The sequence below is a fragment of the Rhododendron vialii genome, chromosome 1a (genome assembly GCF_030253575.1).
Source record: "Rhododendron vialii isolate Sample 1 chromosome 1a, ASM3025357v1".
Lineage (NCBI taxonomy): Eukaryota > Viridiplantae > Streptophyta > Magnoliopsida > Ericales > Ericaceae > Rhododendron > Rhododendron vialii.
Window position 1 is genome coordinate 10,918,958 of NC_080557.1, and position 26,015 is coordinate 10,944,972.

The 26,015-nt window shown below is 36.9% G+C and overlaps 2 protein-coding genes across 12 annotated transcripts in view; one reads left to right on the forward strand and one right to left on the reverse strand.

The window, feature by feature from the left end:
* Positions 1-3,111: 3,111 nt before the first annotated feature.
* Positions 3,112-26,015, reverse strand: part of LOC131301170 (receptor-like protein 52) — a 51,928-nt gene continuing 29,024 nt past the window's right edge. Inside the window, exons 1-4 of one of the 9 annotated variants that reach the window (XR_009191206.1) lie at positions 24,100-24,411; positions 20,346-21,903; positions 20,059-20,179; positions 16,639-18,399 (exon numbers count right to left, since the gene is read on the reverse strand). Coding sequence is in view for 1 of the 9 variants with exons in the window: in XM_058327343.1 (XP_058183326.1) it covers positions 3,416-3,453 (38 nt within the window). In the remaining 8 variants the exon portion in view is untranslated. The other 8 variants (XR_009191199.1, XR_009191201.1, XR_009191203.1 and 5 more) reach the window with 8 other exon arrangements.
* On the forward strand, positions 13,701-23,684 carry LOC131301217 (amidase 1-like). Of its 3 annotated transcripts, XM_058327408.1 has the most exons (9): positions 13,760-13,923; positions 15,713-15,865; positions 17,962-18,086; positions 18,168-18,293; positions 21,002-21,184; positions 21,396-21,543; positions 21,655-21,823; positions 22,746-22,880; positions 23,374-23,684. In XM_058327408.1, the coding sequence occupies exons 1-9, from the start codon at positions 13,811-13,813 to the stop codon at positions 23,524-23,526; spliced, it is 1,305 nt and encodes a 434-aa protein (XP_058183391.1). In that variant the 5' UTR covers positions 13,760-13,810; the 3' UTR covers positions 23,527-23,684. The 3 variants fall into 3 exon arrangements, with proteins under 3 accessions (XP_058183378.1, XP_058183391.1, XP_058183386.1); XM_058327395.1 differs by lacking the exon at positions 22,746-22,880 and having other exon boundaries at positions 13,701-13,923; XM_058327403.1 differs by lacking the exon at positions 18,168-18,293 and having other exon boundaries at positions 22,746-23,596.

Consider the following 26,015-nt stretch of genomic DNA (forward strand, 5'->3'; position numbering starts at 1 on the left):
CTGCAGATCAATTACAGCCTGTTTGGATTATGAGATTTCAGGAGAGAAGAAAAGAAATCGAGCGAGAACAAATTCTCTTGCATGTTTGGATGATCAAAGAGGTGGGAGAGGGTGAGAATCATAGGGAAAGCAGAACCCCTTACAAGCCCTGTTACGTTTCTCGCCAAAAGTGGCGCGATTCTGTGAGAAAGGGTGGACGAACGGATCGTTGTCGACTTTCGGCAGCGCGTGCGGTCCACCTTCTCGTCAGATCGTTGTCGTACTTGCACCGTTGTCTTCGTCTTGTTGAGGCAAAGCTTGTTTTGTGATCAAAACTGAATTTGAACCTTTGATTTGGTCGCTGGAGTGCACTGAAGAGTCGCCGGAGATGAGAGAGAGAGAGTTTGGTCGCCGGAATGGGAGGAAGAGAGTTTGATTTCTCATGGTTATTTGTTTGACAATGTTAGAAACTACTATTTTCTTTTCTTTTCTCACTAATAAGGGAGACCACAACCATTTCTTTTATTTTCTCACCAGTTCAACCAAAGAGGCCGTTAATGTGCGAGTAAATTGACTCAGACATGTTGCTAAAAAATTAATTGGTTCTTGATATTAATATTGTTTACTCAAATCTTTACTTATCTTCCAACGTGAAAGAATAGATGGGTGGTAGCTCAGAGTGTGAATTAATTTAGGGAGAATTTTTCATAAGTCCATTATAGCATTTTTCAAACCTCCTAAATCCATTTCTAAATTCTATAACCCACCAAGTCCACTAATAATTTAATGACAAAAATACCCCACCTAAGAAACAAGGGCCTTGTTTGGCTAACACGAAAAAGTTTTTTTTTCATATTTTTTCGTTTTTGTTGCAATCAAGCCGCCGTTGCCACCACCACTGTCGCTAATGCCATCACGCCACACATAACGTTATGTGTAACAAAAAAGATATTTTTTCATTTTTTTTAATTTTTTTATTGAATCCGTTACACTTAACATTTAACGTTATATATGTGACAAATTTTTTTTGTTTTTTCCTATTTTTCTTGTGTTGATTTTTTAAATAAAAATTTCCTAGCATACAACATTATATGTGTGACAAAAATTTTCTAACATGCAACATTTCTTTTTGGTTTTTCTTGTTTTTAGTCTTTAACGTTATATGTTGGTCTATACAAAACATATAACATTATATGTGAGTTTTTGAATATCTAAATATCGCAAAAAAAAAATAGAACATATAAAATTATATTTGAACTTCTGCAGCTCTGAATCTCACAAAAAAATAGAACAGAATATATAACATTATATATGAGCTTCTGTAGTTCTAAATCTCACAAAAAAACATAATACTGTTATACATGACAGAAGCTCATATATAATGTTAGACGGTACAAAAGGTCGTATATAACGTTATATGTTCTCTTTATTAAATAACATAGAATATTTCTAATCTAGAATGTTATATATAACAATATAACATTGTATATTATTATATCTCTCTAACTGAGAATGTTTTTAAAAAATGACATTAAATAACAACAAAAACACAAAAACTATATTTTTTGTGTGACACGAAAAGTACACATATAACCTTATATATTTTTTCAAAAAACACAATCTGTCCCAACCTTATATATCCAACCCTAGAAAAACATACATATAACCTTATATATTTATTCAAAAAACTCTAAATATATCAGAAGCAAGTCGGATAGGCCGCTGCGCGGACCAAATCAATAAATAATTGATGAAAAGTACAAATATAAATTCATGGTGATTTATGGGCCGATCTATATCTGGCCACAGCAGCGGCGTCTATCTCTGGCCATAAATCACCGTGATTAAAAAATAAACTATTCCAATAAATAAAACAGCTGGATGTGAACAAACTATACACTTCTGCAAGAGAAAATACAACAGAAGATGCAACTTATACTTAACAAAGGTGGGCAATCATCCACTTGATCCAGCCAATGATCTGAAAGCCCGACACATCATGCCAAAGAAGTTACGAAGCGAAGAAATGAGAGAGAGAGAGTATTTGATCGAGGTGGAGCCGGCCAAGGAGGCGAAGGACGGGAGACCGTCGATCGGACCTGTTTACTGCAGTATATTCGCCAAGTACGGGTTTCCGGTGCCGATAGAAGGCATGGATTGTTGTTGGGACATTTTCCGGTGAGATTTTTGAACTTTTTTCCAGCAACAAAAAGAGAGAGGAGGCTATGCTCCAGATTTATTTTTGGTCTAGATTTTCTCTCTATATGACAACTTATATAAGAGGGCATTTTTGTCATGGTTTAATTTCTTTTTTTAAAAAAGTGGACTTAAGACCTTACTAAACTATATTAGTAGATTAGAGGGATTATAAACATTAGAAGTGAACTAACTGGGTTACAAGTTCTCTATAATGGACCCTAAACTAATTTTTTAATTAATTTAATATCCGGCCTAGAAAAGGCAAGTTACTGGATTTTACCTCAAAGTATCACTAACCAAGTTGGTGACTCACTGGGAAACTTCCTAAATAATCCTCAAACTTTGATCTCATTGTCTAATAGACATCAAAACTTTTGTTAAACTTTAATTACACACCCAGACTATTAAACCGTTATTCATAGCCTAAACACAACAGCTCACCCATTTCCATAGCCTAAACATCATCGTCGGCCTCCACTGTAGCCACCTCCACTGCCGGAAGTGGTTTCTCCTCCTCCATATTACCTTCCCTAAAGATAGCATCTTCCATCTTGTCCGGCGCCTCCCTGGAGTAGAACCTAAGTTTAGCACTAACTGCCTCGGTTCCATTGCTCTCTGCCGGCTTCGATTTCCCCCAAACACTTGCGACGATGTTTACTGGGTTTGAAAACAGAGCAATCCCACTTCTATCCAGGAAAACTTCTAATTTTGAAAACAAAATGCAGTTGGGTTTGATTCTCTCTGTAATAAATGGGTTTTAAAACACAGCAATCCCATGTTTTCAATTCTTAAACCAACCTAGTCTAACATCCCTGTCTATTTTCAAACTCCCCACCCAACATCCCTGTCTATTTCTTGATCCCTGATGAAGAATCTGTTTTTACCCTCCACCACTACCCCAGAATCTGTTTATGAAAAGTAAAATCAACAAAATTGAGAAAGAGCACACAACGGAATTCATTCCGGTAAATTGTTCAAGACCAAAGCATGGTACCATTATTACTTGGAAAAAGGATGAAAAAAAGCAAACCACAGACAACACCAGACCACAGTACAAGGATGCAACAAAATCAAACGTACATCCGAAATCTCAAACAACCACAAGCTATAGGTAACCTAAACCAACACCCTCCTATACTTCATAGCTTCTCCTACGAGAAGTTTTACAACGATAGTATGAAAGGCAGGCCAAACTCGTCATTTTTTCTTGCTCATCTTATCGTACATTGCTGCGACTTTATCTCAAGTGGCAACAAGAGCTTCCTCCGTCTTTCACTGCAACGGGAATATCAGATAGAAAGAAAAACATGTGAGTTCAAATACAAAAGCCAAATAATTCTGTAGACTTGGGCCGTTTTTTTTTTTTTTGTGTGTGTGTTTGTGCACGAGGCAATAAATCCAGTCTACTCTATCGTATGTGATGCAGAGGCCTGAAGAAGTACTTGTGGAGGCGCAACCCATGAATGGTTGATGCGAAACGGCCCAAATAACACAATTTGGTAGATCGTTCTAGAATCAGAATATTCTAGAAGTGCTCCAAATTTTCACAAATTATTCGTAGTTCAAAAGAAACACACATTTAGGAGACAAATCCGATCGTATATCTAATCCGAGCAATCAAATAGGCGCCGATATCTTATTGACATAGCACCTGCAACATATACAAGGTGGAAAAATAAGTGTATAAAAAAGACGATTCTTATTTGAACTACCGAGTCTATCTTATGGGTACCTAATGATTGAAACTGGAATTCGATCATCATAAAGGCAAAATAGAGGAAGCAATTTCAAACAGCAAAATGAACATATCGGATGCTATACTGATAATTATTGTATGGGAATTTGAAGTTAGCGCCTGCTTGGGAGCCTAAATCCATAACAAATTTGAATTTTTTATGCTAACTTTTGAAAGCATCTGACAAAGATAAACAAAGAAAGAAAAAAGAGCCACAGATTATGTCTAGCGTGTAGAAAGATAGGAATAGTACTAGCCTCAAAATGTAACCAGATGAAGTACTCTATAGGAGGGCCATTTCAAATTTACCTACTAGATTGCAAAATAAATAAATAAATAGGAGTAATAAATAATGGCCAACATAGTTATAACCTAATTCAACAATGGTGAAATATTGTAAGTACAGCGTTAAGACCTTATCTGTAACGCCCCGAATTTTGGATACGTTAAATAAGGTATTTTATTATAAAAACGAAGTGAGTCTGACTCATTATTACATTATAAACCTTACAAAAGTACTTTTATTCAAATAACGGAGGGAACTAGGGTTCCTATCTACTGCTCCGCTTCTTCCTCCATCCTGGCTAGCTCCTCGGCTCCGAAGGCCTCCAAGGTGTACATCGATCTCACCCTGTTCATCTAAGAGGTCTGACACATTATACCGGCGTCACCACTAATATAATATGTCAGGGTTACCAAAAGGTAACACCGTGAGCTACAACGCTCAATAGGAAATCCTTACCCACCAACCTTACAACAGTAAATCATTTACAACAACACTAGCAATCACACATCCACATTCGTTAATCAACTATTGTTGGTGTCCAAGATTTTCGTGTTTCTCTTACGCGACTCATCGTAGACCGTGTCAATATTTTCACATACAAATCAACCTTTCAAAATCATTTATTTAACTCACCCAACCTCGGTTCCGCCACGCCAGGTTTCCGAGTATCCTCACAATGGTTCCGCCGCGCCGGGTTTCCATTGGCACACAATTGCATTGGCTCCGTATCGCAAATAACCAAGCCATTCCTCACCATGGTTCCGCCGCTCCGGGTTCCCATGGGCACGCAAACAACCTCACAATGGTTCCGTTGATCCGGAATCCCATTGGAACATGCACAACCTCATAATGGTTCTGCCTTTCCGGATCTCCATTGGAACACACACAACCTCACAATGGTTCCATCTTTCCGGATCTCCATTGGAACACACACAACCAACTCACATTATGCCACTAAAACCGGTCATAATGTAATTTCAAAATATTTCCTTCCTCGAAAAACATTTCCTTTCATTAACCACACCCTAGATGCCATGTTTCTACTTTCTCAGTTCTCGTGTCTCGTTTACATGCAAGGACTCCGCGGTAGGATAAAGTAAGCATGAATCATTCATTGTAATCTAACAAGATCATCCAACTCCAAACTACTTAGCATGCTTGAAACATCATGAGCGAACATATATCATTCATTTCCAACATTTTCAACAAAAAATAACCTTATCTACTTTAGAAAGAATGATCAAAGTCTACTTCTTAATGACGTTCTATTCTCCAACATACGATTTTATACAATACATAGGGTGAATGGGCTAGGATTCCTACCTTACTTCTTGGCGGTAGTCGGCTACGGAGAATCGGTCGTCGGTTTTGTGATTCGGCGGCGTAACGGCGCCGGATTGCTTCAAAAGGAAGAGAGATGATCTTTTTCTCTTCCTAGAAACAACTAGCTAACTTTAACTATGCTACTTTAAAGATCTAGAAGTGATTTGGTGGTTTTGCTCAAGAACTCTCAAGAACTTAAGAAAAAGTTAGAACTTTAGAACAAAGAACACTAAGAAATTCTAGAGAGAAGTTGGAGCAAAGTGAGAAGTGAAGGTGTGTGTTGAAATGGCATGAGGGTGGTTCTATTTATAGCCAAAACCTTGGCTATTACCCAATGGGTAAAATTTTCCCTAACAATTATTATCCAATGGGTAAAAGGCCATGAATGACTAGATTTGTACTATGGATGTGATTTGGAAAGATTTTGGTGGAAGAAAATCTAAGGTGACTTGTACAACAAATCTCCCTCTCTCTCAGCCCTCTCCTCTCCCTCTCTCTCGGTCTCTCTCTCCTCCCTCTTTCTCTCTCTCTTGCATGGTACACACACACACACACACACACACACACACATATATATATATATATATACTACTAGTGCAAGAACACAAAATAAAATAATGGGTACTTTTGGTACTTGAAATCCAAAATGACTTAAAGGTCAAGATTTCCCATTAAACTAATAAATTGACACATGTGTACCTAAGCAATATTTAAGTCTACCAAGTACACATATTATATATATCTAGGTACTATGTGATCTAGGAAGATCATCTTCCCATTAACTAATCCAATTGGTACCAAAAACTCCAATATAATATAATATAAGAGTACTTAGAGAATCCTAGGGCTATTAAGTCTAATAAGTACTTTAATAATAAAATATATGTACTACAACACATGAAAATTAAGAAAAAGACTAGATTATTCAATCCTTTGTACTAGATGAAAGACTAACCCTTTTACCCATTGGGTGATAAATCCCCTAATTTTTATTGTCCAATGGACAATAGTTACTAGGAAACTTTTATAGTAAAATAATCAAAAAGTACTTTAAAGCAATTATAAAAGTCTATTTTTGTAAGATAATAGTACTTTGTTCAAATCTTTCATTAAAACCTTTTAATATAAAGAATTGGATTTCTATTATCCAATAGATAATAGTTTCCCTAATTTTTATTGTCCAATGGACAAAAGTTAAAATGAAACTTTTATATTAAAATAATCAAAGTTGTCCTTTAAAGTATGTGACAAAAGCCCTATATTTAAATATAGGTGTGGTACCAAGTACCCCAATTAAATAAAAAGGCTAGAATTCTCTCCATTAGATTATAATAGAGTACAAATACTAGTTTAATCAATAAAGTACTTTAGAAATCTAAGGTTTAGATATACCCCAATAGTTTAATGCATAAAAGTACATGGAATCCAAATCTTGATTATTAAAATAAAACCTTGTACTTGGTACGAAGATTGGAGCTATTACCCAATGGATAATAATTCCCCTAACGGTTAATAACCAAAGGATAATAGAAGGGTGGGAGAATCCCCAATAAACAATGCATATATGTACTAGCACATGTGTATATACACCATTAAATACTATATTTTTTTACTATCAAAATATTTTAATGAGAGGCCTATTGTCCAACGGACAAAAATTACCCTAACATCTATTGACCAATGTGTAAAGGCAAAAGGTTTCAAAAGGTTCAAAATGTTCATCTAGTAACTATATGAGTTTGGTTGCTCGGTTCCTCCAAGTAGTCGGTTGGAAACTAACTAAATTGGTCAAGTAGGGTTTCTAGTCGAGAGTTTAACCAATGACCAAAATCTAACTATGACGAAAGTTAATAAGAAATCATATAGCCACTCAAAAAAAATAAATAATTCAAATAAAATTCAAATATTTAACGAAATTTTTACTGACCAAAAATCAAGGTTGTTACATTATCCCTGAAAATACGACTAATGTTTGCTACTTTCTTCTTCCCACTGTGCCTGTAAGCGTTCTCCTCAATCTTATCACCTTTTTGGGCATTTCTCTTTCAGCAAGTCTAACAAATAACTTAGGTTTACCAATTAAGAACATGAGAGATCCGAGAAGGAGTCCTATTGTCATTCCACAACCATAACCTATTGCCACAATTTTCCAAAAAAATCCATCAAAATTGTGATCATCTTCCTCCTGTAGTAACACCGGTGGATATACTTTCGTCTGATTATCTTCACATTTCTTCGACAATGGCAACCCACATAGTTCTAAGTTCCCAGCATATGAACCATTCTGAAATGTATTAAATTGTGGACCCTGGGGTATGGGACCATGGAGACAGTTCAATGATAGGTTCAAGACTTCAAGAAACGTCAAACTGGCTAATTGGCTTGGAATTCTCCCGGTGAGTTGGTTAGAGGAAATGTCTAATGATTCAAGGCTTGTTAAGTTTCCCAAAGATTCTGGAATATGGCTTGTAAGGCTATTATGAGAAATATTAAGCACTATGAGGGAATTAAGCTTTCCAATGACATTTGGAATCTCTCCGCTGAAATTGTTGGATGAAAAGTCAATTGTTATGAAGATAGTAAAAATTCTCTACATTTCGATCTCAATGCCCTTTAGTGTCACTACGATAGAATCATGATAATAACTATTTTCATCACTCATGTATTTTTTGTTCGGCATAGTTTTATTTTTCATAGCTTGGAAATATTCGAAATATCTCATTGGCAAATGGCCACTGAACTTATTGTAGGAAAGGTCAACGATTCGAAGCTTAGGAAATGAAAACTTACTATTCGAAGTGTTTACGGGACCATGAAATTGGTTGGATCGTATGACAAGAACCTGCAATATTTGAGGAAGAGTCTCCAACCAATGTGGAAATGTGTCGTTAATTTTGTTGTTTCTGACGTTTGGAACTTCCAAGCTTGTACAATCTTCCAAAGATCTTGGCAGTGGTCCTTCAAATTGATTTCCACTCAAATCAAGACTTCGTAGTACGTTGGGCTTTGCAAATGCCAAGGGAAGGGTTCCCGTGAATCTATTGGAGCGCAGATTCAAAACCGAGAGAGCACTACTAAAATTTCCCAAACATTGTGGAACCGCACTGCTCAAATTGTTGTGAGACAAATAAAGAATCTCAAGAGATCTCGCGTTGCAAATCGTCTGGTCATGATGATACAAAGGGTGTGTAGAAGAAGAAAAAGACGAGGGAGACGATGAGGAAAAAGCAAGCTGATATTGGGAGAAATAGATAAGGAATTGAAATTGCTACATTAATAACCCCATCGATCCTTTGTTGAAATGAAAAAGAAACAACAGGTTGAGAAAAAGAGAAGATTGATGAGCAGTGGATTAGGGTGCTAATGGCAGTGGTGGGAGTACTCTAGCTTGCCGGCCCTCTATAATGAAGTACTCTAGCAATACCCCTCACTGACTCAGACTTCCAAGTCAAGTCAATATGTTGAAAACTCTTGGTCACCAAAAAATATATTTTCCTCAATTCCTTCAGGGATCAGCTCTCCTCCAAAAGTATGATCAATTGACTTGACTTGGAAATCTCAATCACTAGCCAAGTTAATTAGTGAGTGATACCTCAGTGTATGAATGAAGACCATGCTGGCCTTTAAGTTTTAGTCACAAAATGTGTTTCATGGCCATGCTTTTAATTGAGTGGACAACCCATCGTGGAAGCAAGCAAATGATGGCCCATTAGATTAGACCTCTCGTTTGCATTATTATACCAAGAATAAGATGTCCACCAACCAAAGGTCCATTGGATGTTGCATTTTCACAAGTCTGAGTCGTATGATTTTATTTTTGATCCTTGTTTTCCCTCCTCTCAAAGTTTTTTCAATTTAGGTCGAAATTTTTAAACTTTTTCGATTTCTCACATTGAGACGTAAAAATTTGACCCAAATCTTGTACAAATAAATAGCGAACAACGTACAACAAAAAAAAAATTTTGCCACAGCAAATTTATTGATCGAACTTTTTGGTAGTTTGTATACATTTGGAGTTCCTAAAATCGTTCTGAACTGTCAGATTCAAAGGAAAATTATTGATCGAAAAAAGATCAACAAACGAGTGAACAATACCCACACAATCACCATGACAAAACAACTACTCCCTCCCCCCCCCCCCCCCCCCCCCCCCCCCCAAATAATAGTCTAGTATTTCATTTTTGAGCTCTCCCTTAATAAGTACTATATATTCATTTTGAAAAGTCAAGAGGTAAAAGTATTGTACAATTATTATTTTCTACTCTTGAAAAGTTACTGAGTAAGGAGTTAATGGGCAAAAGAGGAGGATAATTTTGGAGAGTGAAAATAAAAAATGATGTCAAATGTATAATGATAATATCTCCTTAATAAGTGAAATTACCAAACGGACACTAATAAAAGGGACGGAGGAAATACCTACAATTACGAGTACCAGTTAGATTTGTGTTTCATGACCATACTTTTAATTGAGTGGACGACCCATTGTGGAAGCAAGCAAATGATGGCCATTAGATTAGACAGACCTCTCGTTTAAATTATTATAGAAGGTTGCATTCTCACAAGTACGAGTCGTTTGATTTTACTTTTGATCCTTGTATGCTTTCCCTCCTCGCAAAGTTTTTTCAACTTTGGTTGAAATTTTTATACTTTTTTGATTTCTGGTATCGAGACGTAAAAATCTGACCCAAATCTTGTACAAATAAATAACCCCCTTTTTGCCTTTTTAGTCCCCAAAGTATTAACAAATTGCCAATTTGGTCCTCAATGTATGAATTTAGCCAATTTAGTCCCCAACGTTTAAAATGTGTGCCAAAATGGTCCTCCTCCCCAACGGCGTTTGCCACTTCCGTCAAAAGGGGGGGCATGAATGGTATTTCACCCCCTTTACACGTAACTTATGCCTAGTTTGGCATTATAAGCCAAACGGCTTATTTTTTTGGACAAAAAAATTGCATTTGTTAGTTTTTCGTCTATTTTTTTGAGAATATTGCTTCTTCATGACGAGAATAATCTAAAAAGTAAAAAATTAAGATCAAAATCTATTTTTTTTAATAAAGAAGAAAAAATTGGCTTATCGGTTTTTTTTGTCTTTATTAAAAAAGGATTGGGTTTGATTGTAATTTTTTTTACTTTTCAAATTCCTCTTGTCATGAAGAAGCAATAATCCTTAAAAAAATCCACAAAAAACTGACAGATGCAATTTTTTTTTGAACAAGGACAAAATAAATAAGTCGACAAAAAAATCCTGAGTAAACAAAATCTCTCTCTCTCTCTCTCTCTCTCTCTCTCTCTCTCTCTCTCTCTGTTTTCTTTTGAGTGTTACAATCTATATAAGAGGTGAGGGATGACATTTGATAGAAAAAAGCTCTCCATGAGAAGGAAATGTGTATAGGGGTGTAATACCATTCATGCCCCCCTTTTGACGGAAGAGGCAAACGCCGTTAGGGGAGGAGGACCATTTGGCACACATTTTAAACGTTGGGGACCAAATTGACTAAATTCATACATTGGGGATGAAATTGACAACTCGCTAATACTTTAGGGACCAAAAAGGCAAAAAAGCCAATAAATAACGAACAATGTACAAAAATAAAAAAAACAAAACCACAGCAAAATTATTGATCGAACTTTTGGGTAGTTTAATTGTTTACATTTCGAGTTCCTAAACTCGTTCTGAACTGTAAGAGTTCAAAGAAAAATTAATGATCGAAAAAAGATCAACAAAAACGGGGAAAGTCTACAATACACACCCCTTAAAAGGGTGTATTATATGCACCTATTTTATGGTTCATTCATAACATTTTAGCTTATTTCGTAACTTTTGTTCTAGAATTCATAACTTTTCAGCAGTACGATTCGTAACATTTTTATTATAATTCGTAACATTTTAGTGTATCTCGTAACCTTTATACGATTCGTAACGTTTTAGCAATACGATTCGTAACATTTTCTCTATAATTCATAACATTTTGAGGGGTGCATATGATACACACCTAAATAAGGGGTGTGTATTGTAGTCTTTCCCCAACAAACGGGTCAACAATACCGACACAATCACCATAGCAAAACAACTACTCCCCCCTCCCCAAATAATAGTCCAGTATTTTATTTTGAGTTCTCCCGTAATAAGTATTCATTTTGAAAAATTAATAGGTAAAAGTATTGTACTATTGTATCCATTTTGTAAAGTTAGTGGGTAAAAATTGATATATTTTCCATTTTGCCCGTAAAAGTAGATTCCATTTTGAAAAGTTAGTGAGTAAAAGTGTAATGATAATATCTCTATAGAGGGTAAATAGAGAAAATGGAGGTACAAGTTGATGTGAAAGGTGTAATAGTGATGTTTCTTAATAAGTTGGAGTCATGAAATAGGACATTTAAAAATGGACGGAGGGAGTACAATTATTATTTTCTCGTCTTGAAAAGTTACTGAGTAAGGTGTTAATGGGAAGAAGAGGAGGATTAGTTTTTGAAAGTGAAGATAAAAAAAGATGTAAAATGTGTAATGATAATATCTCCTTAATAAGTGAAATTACCAAATTGGACACTGGTAAAAGGAACGGAGGAAATACCTACAATTACGAGTACCACTTAGGTCCATTGTACTCAATTACCAAAAGCCAATCTTTGAATCCATTCATGACAAAAGTCTACATATCTAAGATTAAGGCCACATCCTCCCAAGGAAGAACTAGCTCAAATACGCTAAAAGACCTGTCAATTTTGGTTGAAGGCACTTTATTTTTTTTCCAAATCTCTGAGATTTTGCATTTTCATTCACACCTTAGAGGTATTTGAGAGCCTCACATTTAAGGAAAATGTAGTTCGCTATAAGTCTATAACCTACAAAAGTATGATCTGAACTAGTCATCTAATAGAACACAAAAAAATATATAAGTGATACCTTAGGAATGCTACAGATCGATTGACTTGACTAGGAAATCTCAATCACTAACCAAGTTAGTTGGAGATACCTCAATGTATGGTATGAATGAAGACCTGGCCTTTTAAGTCACAAAATGTGTTTCAGATGGATGATCCCTTAGATTAGACCTCTCGTTTGCATTATTATACCAAGAATAAGAAGTCCACCACTACACCATGTTTTTAAGCAAAATTTATGATCGTGAGCTGCTTGCCCCCCACTACACCATGTTTTCAAGCAAATTATCGTGGCAAGCAAAATTATAATTCCAAACGAAAACAACCCTTATAACAAAGCAAAGTAACCCATCTGACAACCATTGTTTCAATAGATTTGTTGGGGGAATGCCAAGAGAAACCTAAGCCAAACTTTGTACGCCTATCTCATTTGAGTAGGAGAATTAAAAACAACGATAAATAACCCTATGGAATTTCAAGGGGCATTTTCAAAAACCAATTGGCATAATGGAGGGTAATTAAATCATGCAATCAAAAGTAAAACTTGAGTTTTGGAAGGAACAAAAAGAGTTTTGACAGGAACAAAAAAGATTTGGCATTATTAGCTCCCAAACGAAAGAAAGTTGCTATCCATACAGACAAAACTGCATAGATTGTGCACAATTTTTTTTGTGGGGCCCACCACGTGTCTCACGTAAATGATCGGAGTCGTTCAATAAATGTAAAACATTTTTTCAAGGGTTCCTGTAAAAAATCAACTAAATCTAATAGTTATAGGTTCCCGATCCAATCATTTAACTTTTCATTGAGTTTTCAAGATAATGAAAAGTTAAATGATTTGATCAAGCACTTATATATATCGGATTGAGTTAATTTTTTGCGGGAACCCTTAAAAAAGTGTTTTACATTTACTGAATAGCTCGGATCATTTGTGTGGAATCCATGATGGGCCCCACAAAAAAATTTGTGCACAACAAGACTTTCTGTAAAAGAAATACTAGTTTGATACTATGCTAGTCAAACGTTGGTGGAAACTCCCAATTTGGCAGCCGCCCACAGTAGTTGGGAATAGTCCCACGCGAAGATCCTAATCCGTGGGTGTGGGGCTACTCGTTCAGTCGTTGTCACTAAGTTATATAATTTGTGTGCATGAGTGGAAGCACGAGTGCAAGTGTAAGAGTAAAAGGATCTTTGAAATATATCTCAACCAACTAAAATTCGCAAGAGCAAAGAATGAGAGTACAAGAACAGTGAGGGGATTAAGTGGAAGCGCGAGATATTTTGAAGGTTTATGTGGTTCACCATGGATTGTTCGACTTTATCCAACCCATCTTCCCCCCACTATAAATCGTGGATGTGCTGAGAGTGAGTGAGAGAGAGAGAGAGAGAGAGAGAGAGAGAAGAGAATGGCGGGTGAATCGGATTATGGAGCTTTCACGGAGAAATTCATTATACATCCAAGCTCTTCACCTGATCAGGAACTTCCCTTAAAGGGCCTCACCTTTGCTGTCAAAGACATGTAAGTCACCTTTCCTCAGCTCCGACACTCTACTCGGTCGGTCAGTTCCTCATCTCATAACGACTCCTGATTTCTTGGAAAAACAAGATGTGCTTATCATGTTTTGTGCTACCACGGTACAATAGGTTTGTCAATGGATCGGATCCAATTCGGATCCGATAACGTGGATTCGATTATTCGAATCCGATAATCCAAATACGGATCGGATCGGATTAAATCCGTTATCAATCTGATCCGAGCTTTATTTTTTTTAATTTAAAAAAAAACTGTAAATTTTTTATTTTGAAAAAAAATGTTTAAGAAGTTGTATTTTTATTTTAAACTCGTATTTTTTATTTTAATTTTTTTTGAAAATAAGTTTTTTTTTTTTAAAAAAATTGTAAAAAAATTTTTTTGCTAAAATTTTTTAAGTAAAAAAGTTTTCAGATCGGATCTGATTTTTCAGATTCGGATTACCACTATCGGATTCGAGTATTTTAGGATTTGGATCGGATTCAAGTCTTATCAGATTCGAATTTATCGGATTCGGATCGAATCCGGTTTATTGACAGGCTTACGATACAATATGACTTATCCCATCCATCCATCTCGTTAAACTTGATAGACTTCTCCTCCATTCAAAAAGTCAAGTCAATTGGAGATCGACATGTATCGAAACTTATCATATTTGTGTAACCGTTCATTTTTATTCAAGCTAATATGATTTAGCGAAGCCTTCATCTGTATCCGATTATCTTGAATTTTTCGCATGAATGATAAGCAAATTGAGGGCTACAAAATAAATACTTGGCATTGTCAAATAGAATTGTGGGACGAGTTCCATTTCACGTACATGAGGGACCACATGAGTTCATTTTATCTCTTACTTTTGTGGCTCAAAGTCAAAAGAAAAAAAAATCTTCGTGCTTTGTTTTTTTAAATAGGAATTGAATCTTCGCTTGTCCCCTTGAAGGACTGGGCAGTTCTATCCAGCCCATTTTCAGGCCCTTTCGGGACCCACTTTGATTATTGGGACCATTTACTTTTTAGACCTCATCGAGCACATTAACCAAGCAAAAAATCACAACATTGGATATCGTTTGTAATGTTTTATGAATAAATTTATCTTCAGATAAACAGCACTGCAACGCTGGAACAATTCTCATGTTTCTCAAGATATCTGTGTTTCGAAAAGATATCAAACCATTTCCAATCAATATCGTTTTTGGCATTCCTAATGTTCGTAATGGTCCCCATCAATTGAATTGGACCGGACAAGACCTTCTAGTCCTCAAAGGGACCAGAGATGATCCATTTACTTTTTACAAGTGAGCCAAAACTCGTAGTAAAACAATAACAGCCACTGTCCCCCTTTGGACAGTTTTATTGGCCAAATTATGAATCAGGATACATAAAAGGATGAGTAATCACATAAGATTAATAGTGAGGGAATTATTAATACCGTATCGTATCTCATCTTTGTGAAATATATCATCCCTGCACCAATTGTTACACTTAACGCCAGATATGCTGTCCCATGGGATATAGTTGTAATCCAATTTCAAGTCAAATATAGCCATTGTTTACTATAAAAGTTACATCAATAAACTTGTCTGATGACTGTTTAATTTATATCTTCCCAAACGGATAGGCCAATCATTTTCTGGGTAAGCAGGTAGATACATAACAAGATAGGTAGATGGGTCAATGTTGATCATTGGGCTCTAATATTTATTTACATTTTAGCATATGTGTTCGTGGGTGTTTTTTTTTTTAATTTCGTTTTAATCAGAGTAAAACATCTATGCAGATTTGACATGGAGGGATACGTTACTGGGTTTGGAAATCCTGATTGGGCACGGACTCATTCGGCTGCTACGACAACAGCTCCCGCTGTTTTGGCTGTGTTAAGTGGAGGTGCTACATGTATGGGTAGAACTGTCATGGATGAAATGGCATACAGGTTGGGTTTAAACTTTAATCACACTGTTCTTCTACTTAATTAAGTTGTTTGTTCTTGTTGGAACTTGGAAGGGGTTTAGGAAGACAAAAATGTGTATCTCGATATTGTTGTAATTATGACTCTCTCAAGCTAACATGCAATTCCAGTTGATGACTAGAATGGCCCAAATAAAGCCGAAAGGCATCATAAATGGCTGGCCTAAAACCCAAAACAATTTATGTGCACATCTCTCTCCATATATATATATATATATACACACACACACACACACACACATGGGGCCACTGTTTCAGTCAATTTTCGGAACATGCAATTACTAACTAAGAAATGGTATATGCAAGTTGGGAAACAATGTCAATGTGTATCTCGATATTGTTGTAATGACTCTCACTGATGGTTGCTAGGATTGCATCTTTAGCTTCAAAAAGCAGATTACCGGATATATCGATACCGCATCCATTGTATCCCTTCTTACAAGCAAGGTCCTCCCAAGTGTTCAGGGCTGTGTTTTCGCTAATATCTCGAGAAATGAAGAGATGAAGAAAGTAGAACAGTTCATTCTAGATGGTTTTCAACTCCATATGCAATAGTTTTTTGCTGGATTATTTTTGCAAACACTTCCAATTAGCGGCAGAAGAGAAGATAAATACATAATGCCAATTACTTAAGGCATTTGGAAACCCTGGTCATAATTAAATAGAAATTTAATCGAATCATGTCACCTCTAGGCAAAATGACAATCCATCGAATGTAATCCTGCATTGATACACAAGTTTCTTTTTTTGGTAAGTAAATTCATTTATACCAAACACGCAAAGAAGCTACAATCCACAGGGGCATACCCCAGGAAAAACAGAACAATAAAGCTCAGCTCAATGTCAAAAGACAAAGAAAGGTAACCTATCTAACAATTGTTTACACCAAAAATACGAGAATCCAAAAGCCAATCATCGCAAAACCCGCCAATTGCATGCAGTGTACTTTACTGAAGACCAAGAGCTCAACTTTGCCCTGACACCATCAAAAATAACCCCAGCAAGATCAGCCACACCACGGCTCTTTTGCTGAAAAACTCTCAAATTACGCTCTCTCCACAAAGCTATAGATGATAGCAACTCGTGAGAGTTTATAAACTGCATTTCTCAAACCTTTCGCACTTCTATTCTGCACAGCCCAATCAAGCTCTTGAGACAAAGGCAAAACATTCCCAACCAGGCCATTCCTTACCAAAACTTGTTTCCACACTTCAGAGGCAAAAGAACATTCAAAAAAGAGATGGGCAAGGGACTCAACCGCATCCCCACAGAGCACACACTGTGGAGTAACAGCCAAACCCCAGCTCCCCAATCTATCTTTAGTTGCTAGTCTACCCCAAACAGCAAGCCATGCAATAAAACTCCATCTAGGAACCCCTTGAGTAAACCAGCTAATGCCATGCCAAGGTTGAAAAGGGTTTCTATGTCTACAAGCCTCCCAAGCTGTCTTCTCAGAGAAAAGCCCATCAGCAGATAAGGTCCACACAACCCTATCACATAGAGTAGGATTTGGGAGAAAACCTGCAGGAGTGTGACGCATGATCTGGAGAATTGTTCTACTCATTTGTCTTGGCCACTTCCAACAGCCTTGAACCATAGTATAAAGCCTGTAAAGCATTCCCCCTATTAACCACCACATCTTCTCCAAAAGTCTGGTATAAGGCTCCCAAAGGATGCCAATTATCAGTGGAGAATTGTTCTACTCATTTGTCTTGGCCACTTCCAACAGCCTTGAACCATAGTATAAAGCCTGTAAAGCATTCCCCCTATTAACCACCACATCTTCTCCAAAAGTCTGGTATAAGGCTCCCAAAGGATGCCAATTATCAGTCCAAAGGAAAGTATCCTCTCCATTTCCAATAATATACTTGATCCAGCCCTGGCATAAACCTCTCAGATTCAGCAATTTCCTCATCACCCAAGACACTTCATTAGCCAAGTTTCAAAGTTGGTTAAAGATATCTTGTCTTCAGCATCTTCTTAAATAAGTTTTTGACACAAGGATCTTTAGAGTTCTCTTCTGATTGTAAAACTTTAACTGAAATACATGTTTTGGGGCAGTATAAATGGAGAAAACAAGCATTATGGGACGCCAAAAAATATCTGTTCACCAGATCGGTTGCCTGGAGGATCTTCAAGTGGATCAGCCGTTGCAGTTGCTGGAATGCTGGTAGATTTCTCCTTGGGTGAGTTGTGCCTTAATTATAAGCTTGTTGTTTTTCTACTTATGCTTCATAAGCTGGACCAAAAGGTTTCCTTTGTCACAGGCACCGATACTGGAGGAAGTGTAAGAGTTCCGGCATCGTACTGTGGGATTTTAGGGTTTCGGCCTTCTCATGGTGTTGTTTCAACCACTGGGGTCATCCCTTTGGCACAAAGTCTCGACACTGTCGGTAAGGAAGCATATACATTGAATACCACAAAGGCTTTTTGGCCTTATCTTGCAGGGACTCGTTACAAGATAGACCTAGAAGCCTGTGGCTGGAGGAAGTAGCTCTCCTGAGACATTCAACTATGTGTGTTGTGCAATTAGTTTTATATAGTGACATAAAAACCTGAACGTGGAAAATGCCAAAAATGCAGAAAATATGATGTGGTAAATGCAAATATGTTTCGAGCCTTTGACCCAAGAAGCAAACTTCTCTCAGACTTTTCCCACAACAGTAAACTAATGCACTACAAGGAATAATAGGTTTGCCGGCGCTTGAAAAAGGCCCGTTAAACATTTGGCGGCATTTTACACCAAACGTTGGGGACGCAGCCGTCGCCGTATGTTTCCGGTGCTTAAAATACATCAAGGCAGAAGTTTTGCCGGCGATTTTAGAAATGCCATTTAAAAGGTTCAGCCGTTAACGTTTGGTGTCCGTCCCATTACGATGACATCATTATGACATGTTATGCCAACGTTTTCTCAAAAAATGCCGGAATCAAGTTTTTAAAAGCCCACAAAATCTAGGCCCAAAGTCAAGCTCCCAAACAATGTTAGAACTCCATTATTTATAGCCCAGTAAAGTTTTACCCAGCAATTCCAATTCTAAATATTTGAAATTAGAACTCCATTATATTTAACCATCAATTCCCATTTTAAAAGCTTCAAGTAAATGTTCAAAAAAAAAAAAAAGTTTAAAAACCAAACTTAACTGAAATGATGTGTTTTCCTTTTCACTTCCCAAAGGCCAACAATGTTAGCAACAAAACACAATGTCAGAAAAACTCAAATGTCTTTCAAGCATGACCCTTAATCCCTGATATTACAATTAGAATTACTCTCAAACTCACATGTCTCTCTAGATCAGTTTACAAAGGAAAAAAAACAACTAAAATTTTACAAAGGTAGCGTGTCTTAATCCCTAATATGATGCTTCTTTTTGCCGAACAATGAATGACAAGGTTGAAAACTTTGAACAACCTGGATACAACTCTCTTTCAGCTTCCTTCAAGAAACTAAAGAATTTTTTTTGTTTTCTCATCTGGACCTTAGTTACTACTAGAACCTGTCGTGCCCTCTGTGGGAGGAACAAATGGGGGAATTCCAAAGGCATCATAATGCAGTTCATGCATTTCATCACCCTCATATGAGTCACTCTGCCCTTTATCCTCAGTACGAGGTACAGGAGATGCTACAAATTCGCCATGAAAGATTCAACACGTGTAACTAGGTAGAAACCCATCTATATATATCATTAAATGTCCACCTAGTACCTCATTTTTTACTAATTTGACATTCATGCACTTCTTACACGGACACATGATTTCATTCGAATTAGGATTGATTCCACATGCTTACTTTACAAAATCCTTCACTCCTTGAATGTATGCTGGATGCAACCTAGGAAGACTTATCCACCCTTTATCCATTTGTGTTTGTCAACTGTTATTTTTTTTTTTTTGCACACAAAAAAACAAGCATCACAATATCAAACAACTTGACTTCACATCACACAAAAATAAACAAACAAATCAAACATGTGGACTGAATCCTCTAAAAATCGATCTCATTCTCCAAAAATCAAACAGGGTTGAATCATGAAAACCTAAGGTTTAATCCAAAATCTACCCCCTACATCGTTCAACCAGGTGTCTCCAAAAGCCCTAGTTCTCAACTACCACTGCAACGAGGAAAGTTCAAACGATGAACATAATCGATTGAGAACTCACCAGGAAATGGTCGACTGTGAAGCTCTAAACCTGTAGCACTTCAAACTTTCCTGATGAACGAGAAGCAAAAGCTTTGGTCTGAGTTTCAATTGCATCTACATCTTCCTGACGAAAGAGATTCCTGATGAACGAGAAAAACACGTGAGAAGTTATCGAAAGTAGGGTTTGAAAGAAAAAGATAGATTGCAAAAAACCTAGTTCGATTTTCACCGAAGAGAGATTCGAATAAAAACGTGAGATCCGAGTTTGATTTCCAATAAAAAAATGAAAATCTCTGCGATTCAAACCTCTCGATGAAAACCTCTCGTTCTTCAGATTTCTCGATCGAGAGAGGGAGGAGTGAAGTTCAGAGTTCTTGATCGGGAGGGAGGAGTGGGGTTGAGGTTCTGTTTGAAGGATGGAATGGGTTTACGCGTGTCCTCCGTTAGTGACTGGCGTTATGTAGTAGGAAACCTCCGTTAGTGACTGGTGTAATGTAGTAGGAAACTTACCCGAAGCTTTTGCAACACCGATAAGTCAAACATCTAATGGCATTGTTGTTAACGCCGTTTCCGGAACGCCGTTAGTCCCTGTTTTTCTCGTAGTGACGTGTAAAGAACATTCACAATCCATTGTAAAATCTACCATGATAGCCATTTGTCAGACCATTGAATCCAAACCTGTGACTTTGTTAAGCAACGCCATTTATCACAAAAATTCATTAGTGTAGATGCATTGTTATTTTGAATGAGAATGACTCCCAATCTGGACAGGAAGTACGAGAAAATCATTATAATAGCTGGGCTGTTGTGTCCATACCAATGTTAAGATTTTGTGGCACTCTTGTGTCCATTCCATTCTGTTTATTGTCTGATTGGTTTACAGTACTTGTGAAGATGCTATTGGTAACCTCTAGTACTTTTTTAATCAGTACATAATTCATAGTCGAGCACTTGTTATTCAGGGTGGTTTGCTAGGGATGCTGACATCCTGAACCGAGTCGGACGGGTATTATTGCAGTTGCCTGAGGTGGAACCTGTGAAACCTACTCACATCACTATTGCAGAAGATTGTTTCCCGCTTCTAAGCATCCCAAGTCATCGAGTAACTTCAGTCCTTGTTAAATCGGTGGAGAAGCTATTTGGTGGTAAGTATGTAGGCAAAATGTGTACAAATCGTTGGCGTATGTAGTTTTACTCTAGCTGCCAAGGGCATAGGTTCCATGTTGTTTCCTAATGGGCTTTGATTGATAAAGCAAATCTCACTTGTGCATGGATGCAATGAACAACCGTTCGACAAGTCTTCATCACTATTAATTGCATTCTGCTTTGATTTACATCACCAATTTGGTGATGCAGGTCACATTGTAAAGTATGCGTGCCTTGGGGACTATGTTAAAGACAACGTTCCGACTTTGAAGCATTTCAAGGGCGACAGACTGGAGAATCAAGAATATAATGTTGCGCCCTTGGCTGCTCTCTCAAGTGCCTATAGGCGGCTTGAAAGGTGAACCTTATGAAGTAGTCTTATTTGGGATCGATCTTTTTGTTTCTTATTCTGACTTGAATAAGACCGTTTTTCATTGTGTGTTTACTCCTCCGTCAATTGCCTTTATAGGTACGAATTCAAGAATAATCATGGTGAGTGGGTTAGTACAATCAAACCTGATTTGGGTCCTGGTATATCGGAAAGAGTGTGGACAGCTGTGAGGTCAACAGATGAAAATCTCGATGTCTGCCACTCAGTGAAGACTGAACTGCGTGCTGCTCTCACTGCTCTCTTAGGGGTATTCTCTATCTCCTTCTCTCCTTGTTATCTCAAAAGCCATGTGACTTTGGTAAAGTGATAGTTCCAGCCTTGTATATCCTTTGAGTCATCCAAAATTGCTCAGCTTCAATTATGCATATCTATGAAGCACATGTACATCTAAAACCCCGTTGTACTCGTACCCAAAACGCATCGGGTACCAGTAATTTGCATGGTACTTCTAAATCCGTACTAGATATAAGAGAAACGTACCAAAACTTTTCTCTTTAACTTTTGCTTTACCTTAGAAGTGTCCTATATATCATGCCATACCCAATATAGAGATGAAGCTAAGTTGATAACGACTTACTTTTTCTATGCTCAACATGATTGTAGGATAAAGATTTTGGTTGGTTCTTTTGTACAATGACATTCAATTTTGATTTGTACCTTAAGTTTGACATCAAACTATTATTTGATGTTGCATTTTCCCAAGTCATTTAGCTATTTCCTTTATTTGAAGCGCATTTATTACGTGTAAATTATTGCTCTAAATTAAAAAAACATATTTGTTATAGTTGTACCCAACAGTACCCATACCCTATTTTTTTAGGTTTAGCTGTATTGTACCGGTACCCCCGTACACGTGCTTCTTAGATGCATATGGATAGGTCTACATATCGATGAATGTTTTGTCTACTATGCCAAAATTAATATTCTAGTACATACAAACGAAGAAATAGCCGAGACCTACGGTGGATGTGGTCATAAATCCTCACAAATAAATTCTCAATTCTCCTTTGGAGCTTCAACTCCTATTCAGTCTTGTTTCAGTTTCTGGGCTTACCAGTGATCTTCTTGGGATAAATGACAAGAAGCTTGAATTAAGCAAGAAGACAACATATTACTGATAACTTATTTTCTGTTCTTACCCGTACTATTCATTCATGTTAATTATGTAGGACCATGGTATCCTAGCAATCCCCACAGTTCCAGGGCTTCCACCAAAATTGCAAACAGAGTCATCTACATTGAAAACATTTCGTTTCAGAGCTTTTATCTTGTTGTCTATTGCTGGAATGTCTAGCTTCTGCCAGGCTCTCTCTCGCTCTCTCTCTCTCTCTCCCCGTTATATAAGGACCTCCCATTTTTGGGTCATATTTCGATGATCTAAACCATTCAACTTGTTTAAAACATGTTTTTAAGGGTATTTGCTAGAAATTAGCTCAAAATATTTCCGGAAAGTGCTTTATCCAAACAATTTTTCAAGTAACCGTTCCTATCTGCATTTATAAAAAACTATTTGGATTAAGCATTTCCCGGTCATACATATATACACACACACACACAAATGTGCGTCTATGTGACACATGAACTTGTTATTTAGCTTCTTGATTACCAAAATAGTAATTCTGACATGTATACAAAAGAGTCCATGTGGCATATTAACTCAATATTTAGCTTCTTGATTACCAAAATAGTAGTATTTTTGACAGAGACATAAAAGTGCATGTGTGTGACATATGAACTTAGTAATATTTACCTTTTTGATTACCAAAATAGTATTTTTGAAGTTGGTCAATTTCACAGGTGAGCATACCACTTGGAACGTATAACAATCTTCCTGTATCAGTTTCCTTGTTAGCGAAACATGGATCTGATGGGTTCTTGCTGAATCTTGTTGAGACGCTTTACGGAACTCTCAGGGAACAAATTGACATCGCTCAAGAACTGAGTTACTGAAGTTCTTAACTTGTTAATGTAAATTTCTATTTCTTATTCAAATAAATATAAGCATTGGTGCATTATTACATTTCACGACCGTACATGTATATGACCTAGTCATGACTCTTGAAATTCACTACTTCTCAAATTTCACTAAATTTCACTAATTTCAAATTTTACTGGTTTTCAAATTTTACAAATTTTTGCTGGATTTCAAATTCCACTAAATTTTACTGGTGTAGATTTTACCTAGTGAATTTCACTAACTTTCAAACTCAAGAATTTCACTAGTTTTTCGAAGTAGTGAAATAAATGGAAAACTGGAACTGTAGACCATCATAAAAAGACTTCTGCTAACACGACCAGAGTTGCTCTAAGTATGTTAAATTGACATTACTCCGGAACCAAATTGAGCTTCAACAAGTCTCTTGCACCAGAAAAACAGCCCCAAACAAACACAATTATTCTAAGTCTCAACAAAGAAAGCACAATAACTGCATTTATATCAAAAATAATCAATAATAAAAAATTCTTCACTTTTCACTACGATTTCGAGCAACAAAACGGAAGGATTTGCGGAGACCGACGTACCATGCGAAAGAGCTGGAGGTCTCAACAACGTCGGAATCACAGAACACGCACCAGAGACGGTTGCGAGAGGCGTGTTCGGGGCAAACATAGCTAGGGTTTTTGAGGAAAACCAGACTAGGGCTAGGCGTGTTCGGAGCGACGGCCTTGTCTGTGTGGACACCTGGAATGGTGAATGAACGGTGGTTCTAGCTTAACGGCCTTGACTCGTGCGGCAGTGGCTTGTTGGGGATGGCGGCGCCCGCGGAGGTGATCTCAGGGCGGGTGGAGTCGGCGAAGATTTGGGAGGCGAGGTCTGTGAAATTTGGGGGGCTGGGCGGGTGGGGGTGGCGGGGGATGTCTGGCAGGGGTAATTTCGGTTGGAATTACCGTGCTTACCTTGGTGGGAAATTCCAGAAGTTGGGTTGGACCTGGAGGCCCAATGGACTATTGTTTTTGGTACCGGCCTGTCAATAGCCCCATTAAATACTGTGTTTTATCTACAAATTTAAAGAACTCGGTATTATCTACAAAAGCGTAGAAAAAAGTTTCAATTTATTTTTCAGCAAAATACTTTATATAGAAACGCTTTCTGCAAAGCGGACACACTAAATACAAATAGTACTCCATCCCTCCAGTATTGCTTGTTGGATAATTCTTCTTCTTCTTTTTTAATATTAAGGTATATATTCAGATCAACTTTCGCCCATTAGATTCTTCGAGAACTTAATTTTTTAAAGAAACACACAATTAAATGCAACACAATTAATCTCATAATAAGCAAATATGGTAGACAAAGTTACACTTTCTTACAAAAGTGAGACAATAAATAAGTATATTGTTTTTCTTTCATGGAAGGAGAGAAATGTATACACTTTGTCACAAAAGTCAGACAATAAATAAGTATATTGTTTTTCTTTCATGGTAGGAGAGAAATGTATAACGTGGTGTTTGGGGTAGAGTGGAACTTACAATTGAACTTCTACATCATGCATTTATATTCTCTGAAAACAAAGGCCACAAAAGTCAGACAAAGATAGAAGTACATTTTTTTTTCCGCATGGAAGGAGAGAAATGCTTGGTGTGCCTATCAAGAAAAAGAAATGCATGCCGTGGTGTTTGGACTGGACTTTTAGATTTCCAATTTAACTTCTAACTTTTTTCTGACTTTTTGGCGTGGTATTTTTTGTTGCTATGTCTTACTATTTTTTACTAGATTTGGACCAATCTTTACATCAAATGATCGTTCACCTCGAAGAGAAGAATTAAAAAGGTACAAAAGTCCATAGATTGACAGCCTTTCTCGATTATAACTTTTTCCGATTATAACAAAACAACCAAAAAGTTTAAAATGTCAGGAAAAAATTAGGCCATATACTTCCTCTATTCGATATATACACTTATCCTCATACCCAATATTTCCTCTACTTGGTTTTTTGATGATTTCTATGCACTGGAAAATGCTTCAATATACTCATTGTATGGGATGTATTGTATCTTGGTGCAAATTCTGTATATTTGATGGAAGTGGATAAAAATAGAGGAAATAATCGGTCGCTTCAAGGCACATCAGAGCTTCCCTTAAAACGATATTTGCTCCAACCTATTCAACTGAATTTGGTGTAAATGCATCAAGTTAATTGTGAATTTGCATCCAGAATTAATACAATGAAGCCCAGTCCTGATTGACTATTTGTCCAACTGTATTATGCACCCATAATGAAGAATCAGAACACCTTCCGACTTTTCAAGCTGGCAAGAATGGGAATAAGGGAAAAAGTTATAGTGAGAGCTAGAGACCGATTGATTGTGTTATGTCTATTGTCTTTATTCACTTGACCCTAAGAGTCGTGCCATTTGATTTGGTACTATTTGTTCATTTGAATTGAATAGACACAGCTTTTTGTTTAAACCTATTCACCAACAACAACATTTAATAT

Bases quoted from the DNA above. Each gene is read 5' to 3' on its own strand.
- LOC131301217 (XM_058327408.1), top strand. From the start codon at position 13,811: ATGGCGGGTGAATCGGATTATGGAGCTTTCACGGAGAAATTCATTATA. The intron at 13,924-15,712 runs GTAAGTCACCTT...ACATCTATGCAG, and splicing joins ACCTTTGCTGTCAAAGACAT to ATTTGACATGGAGGGATACG. The intron at 18,294-21,001 runs GTAAGGAAGCAT...CTTGTTATTCAG, and splicing joins ACAAAGTCTCGACACTGTCG to GGTGGTTTGCTAGGGATGCT.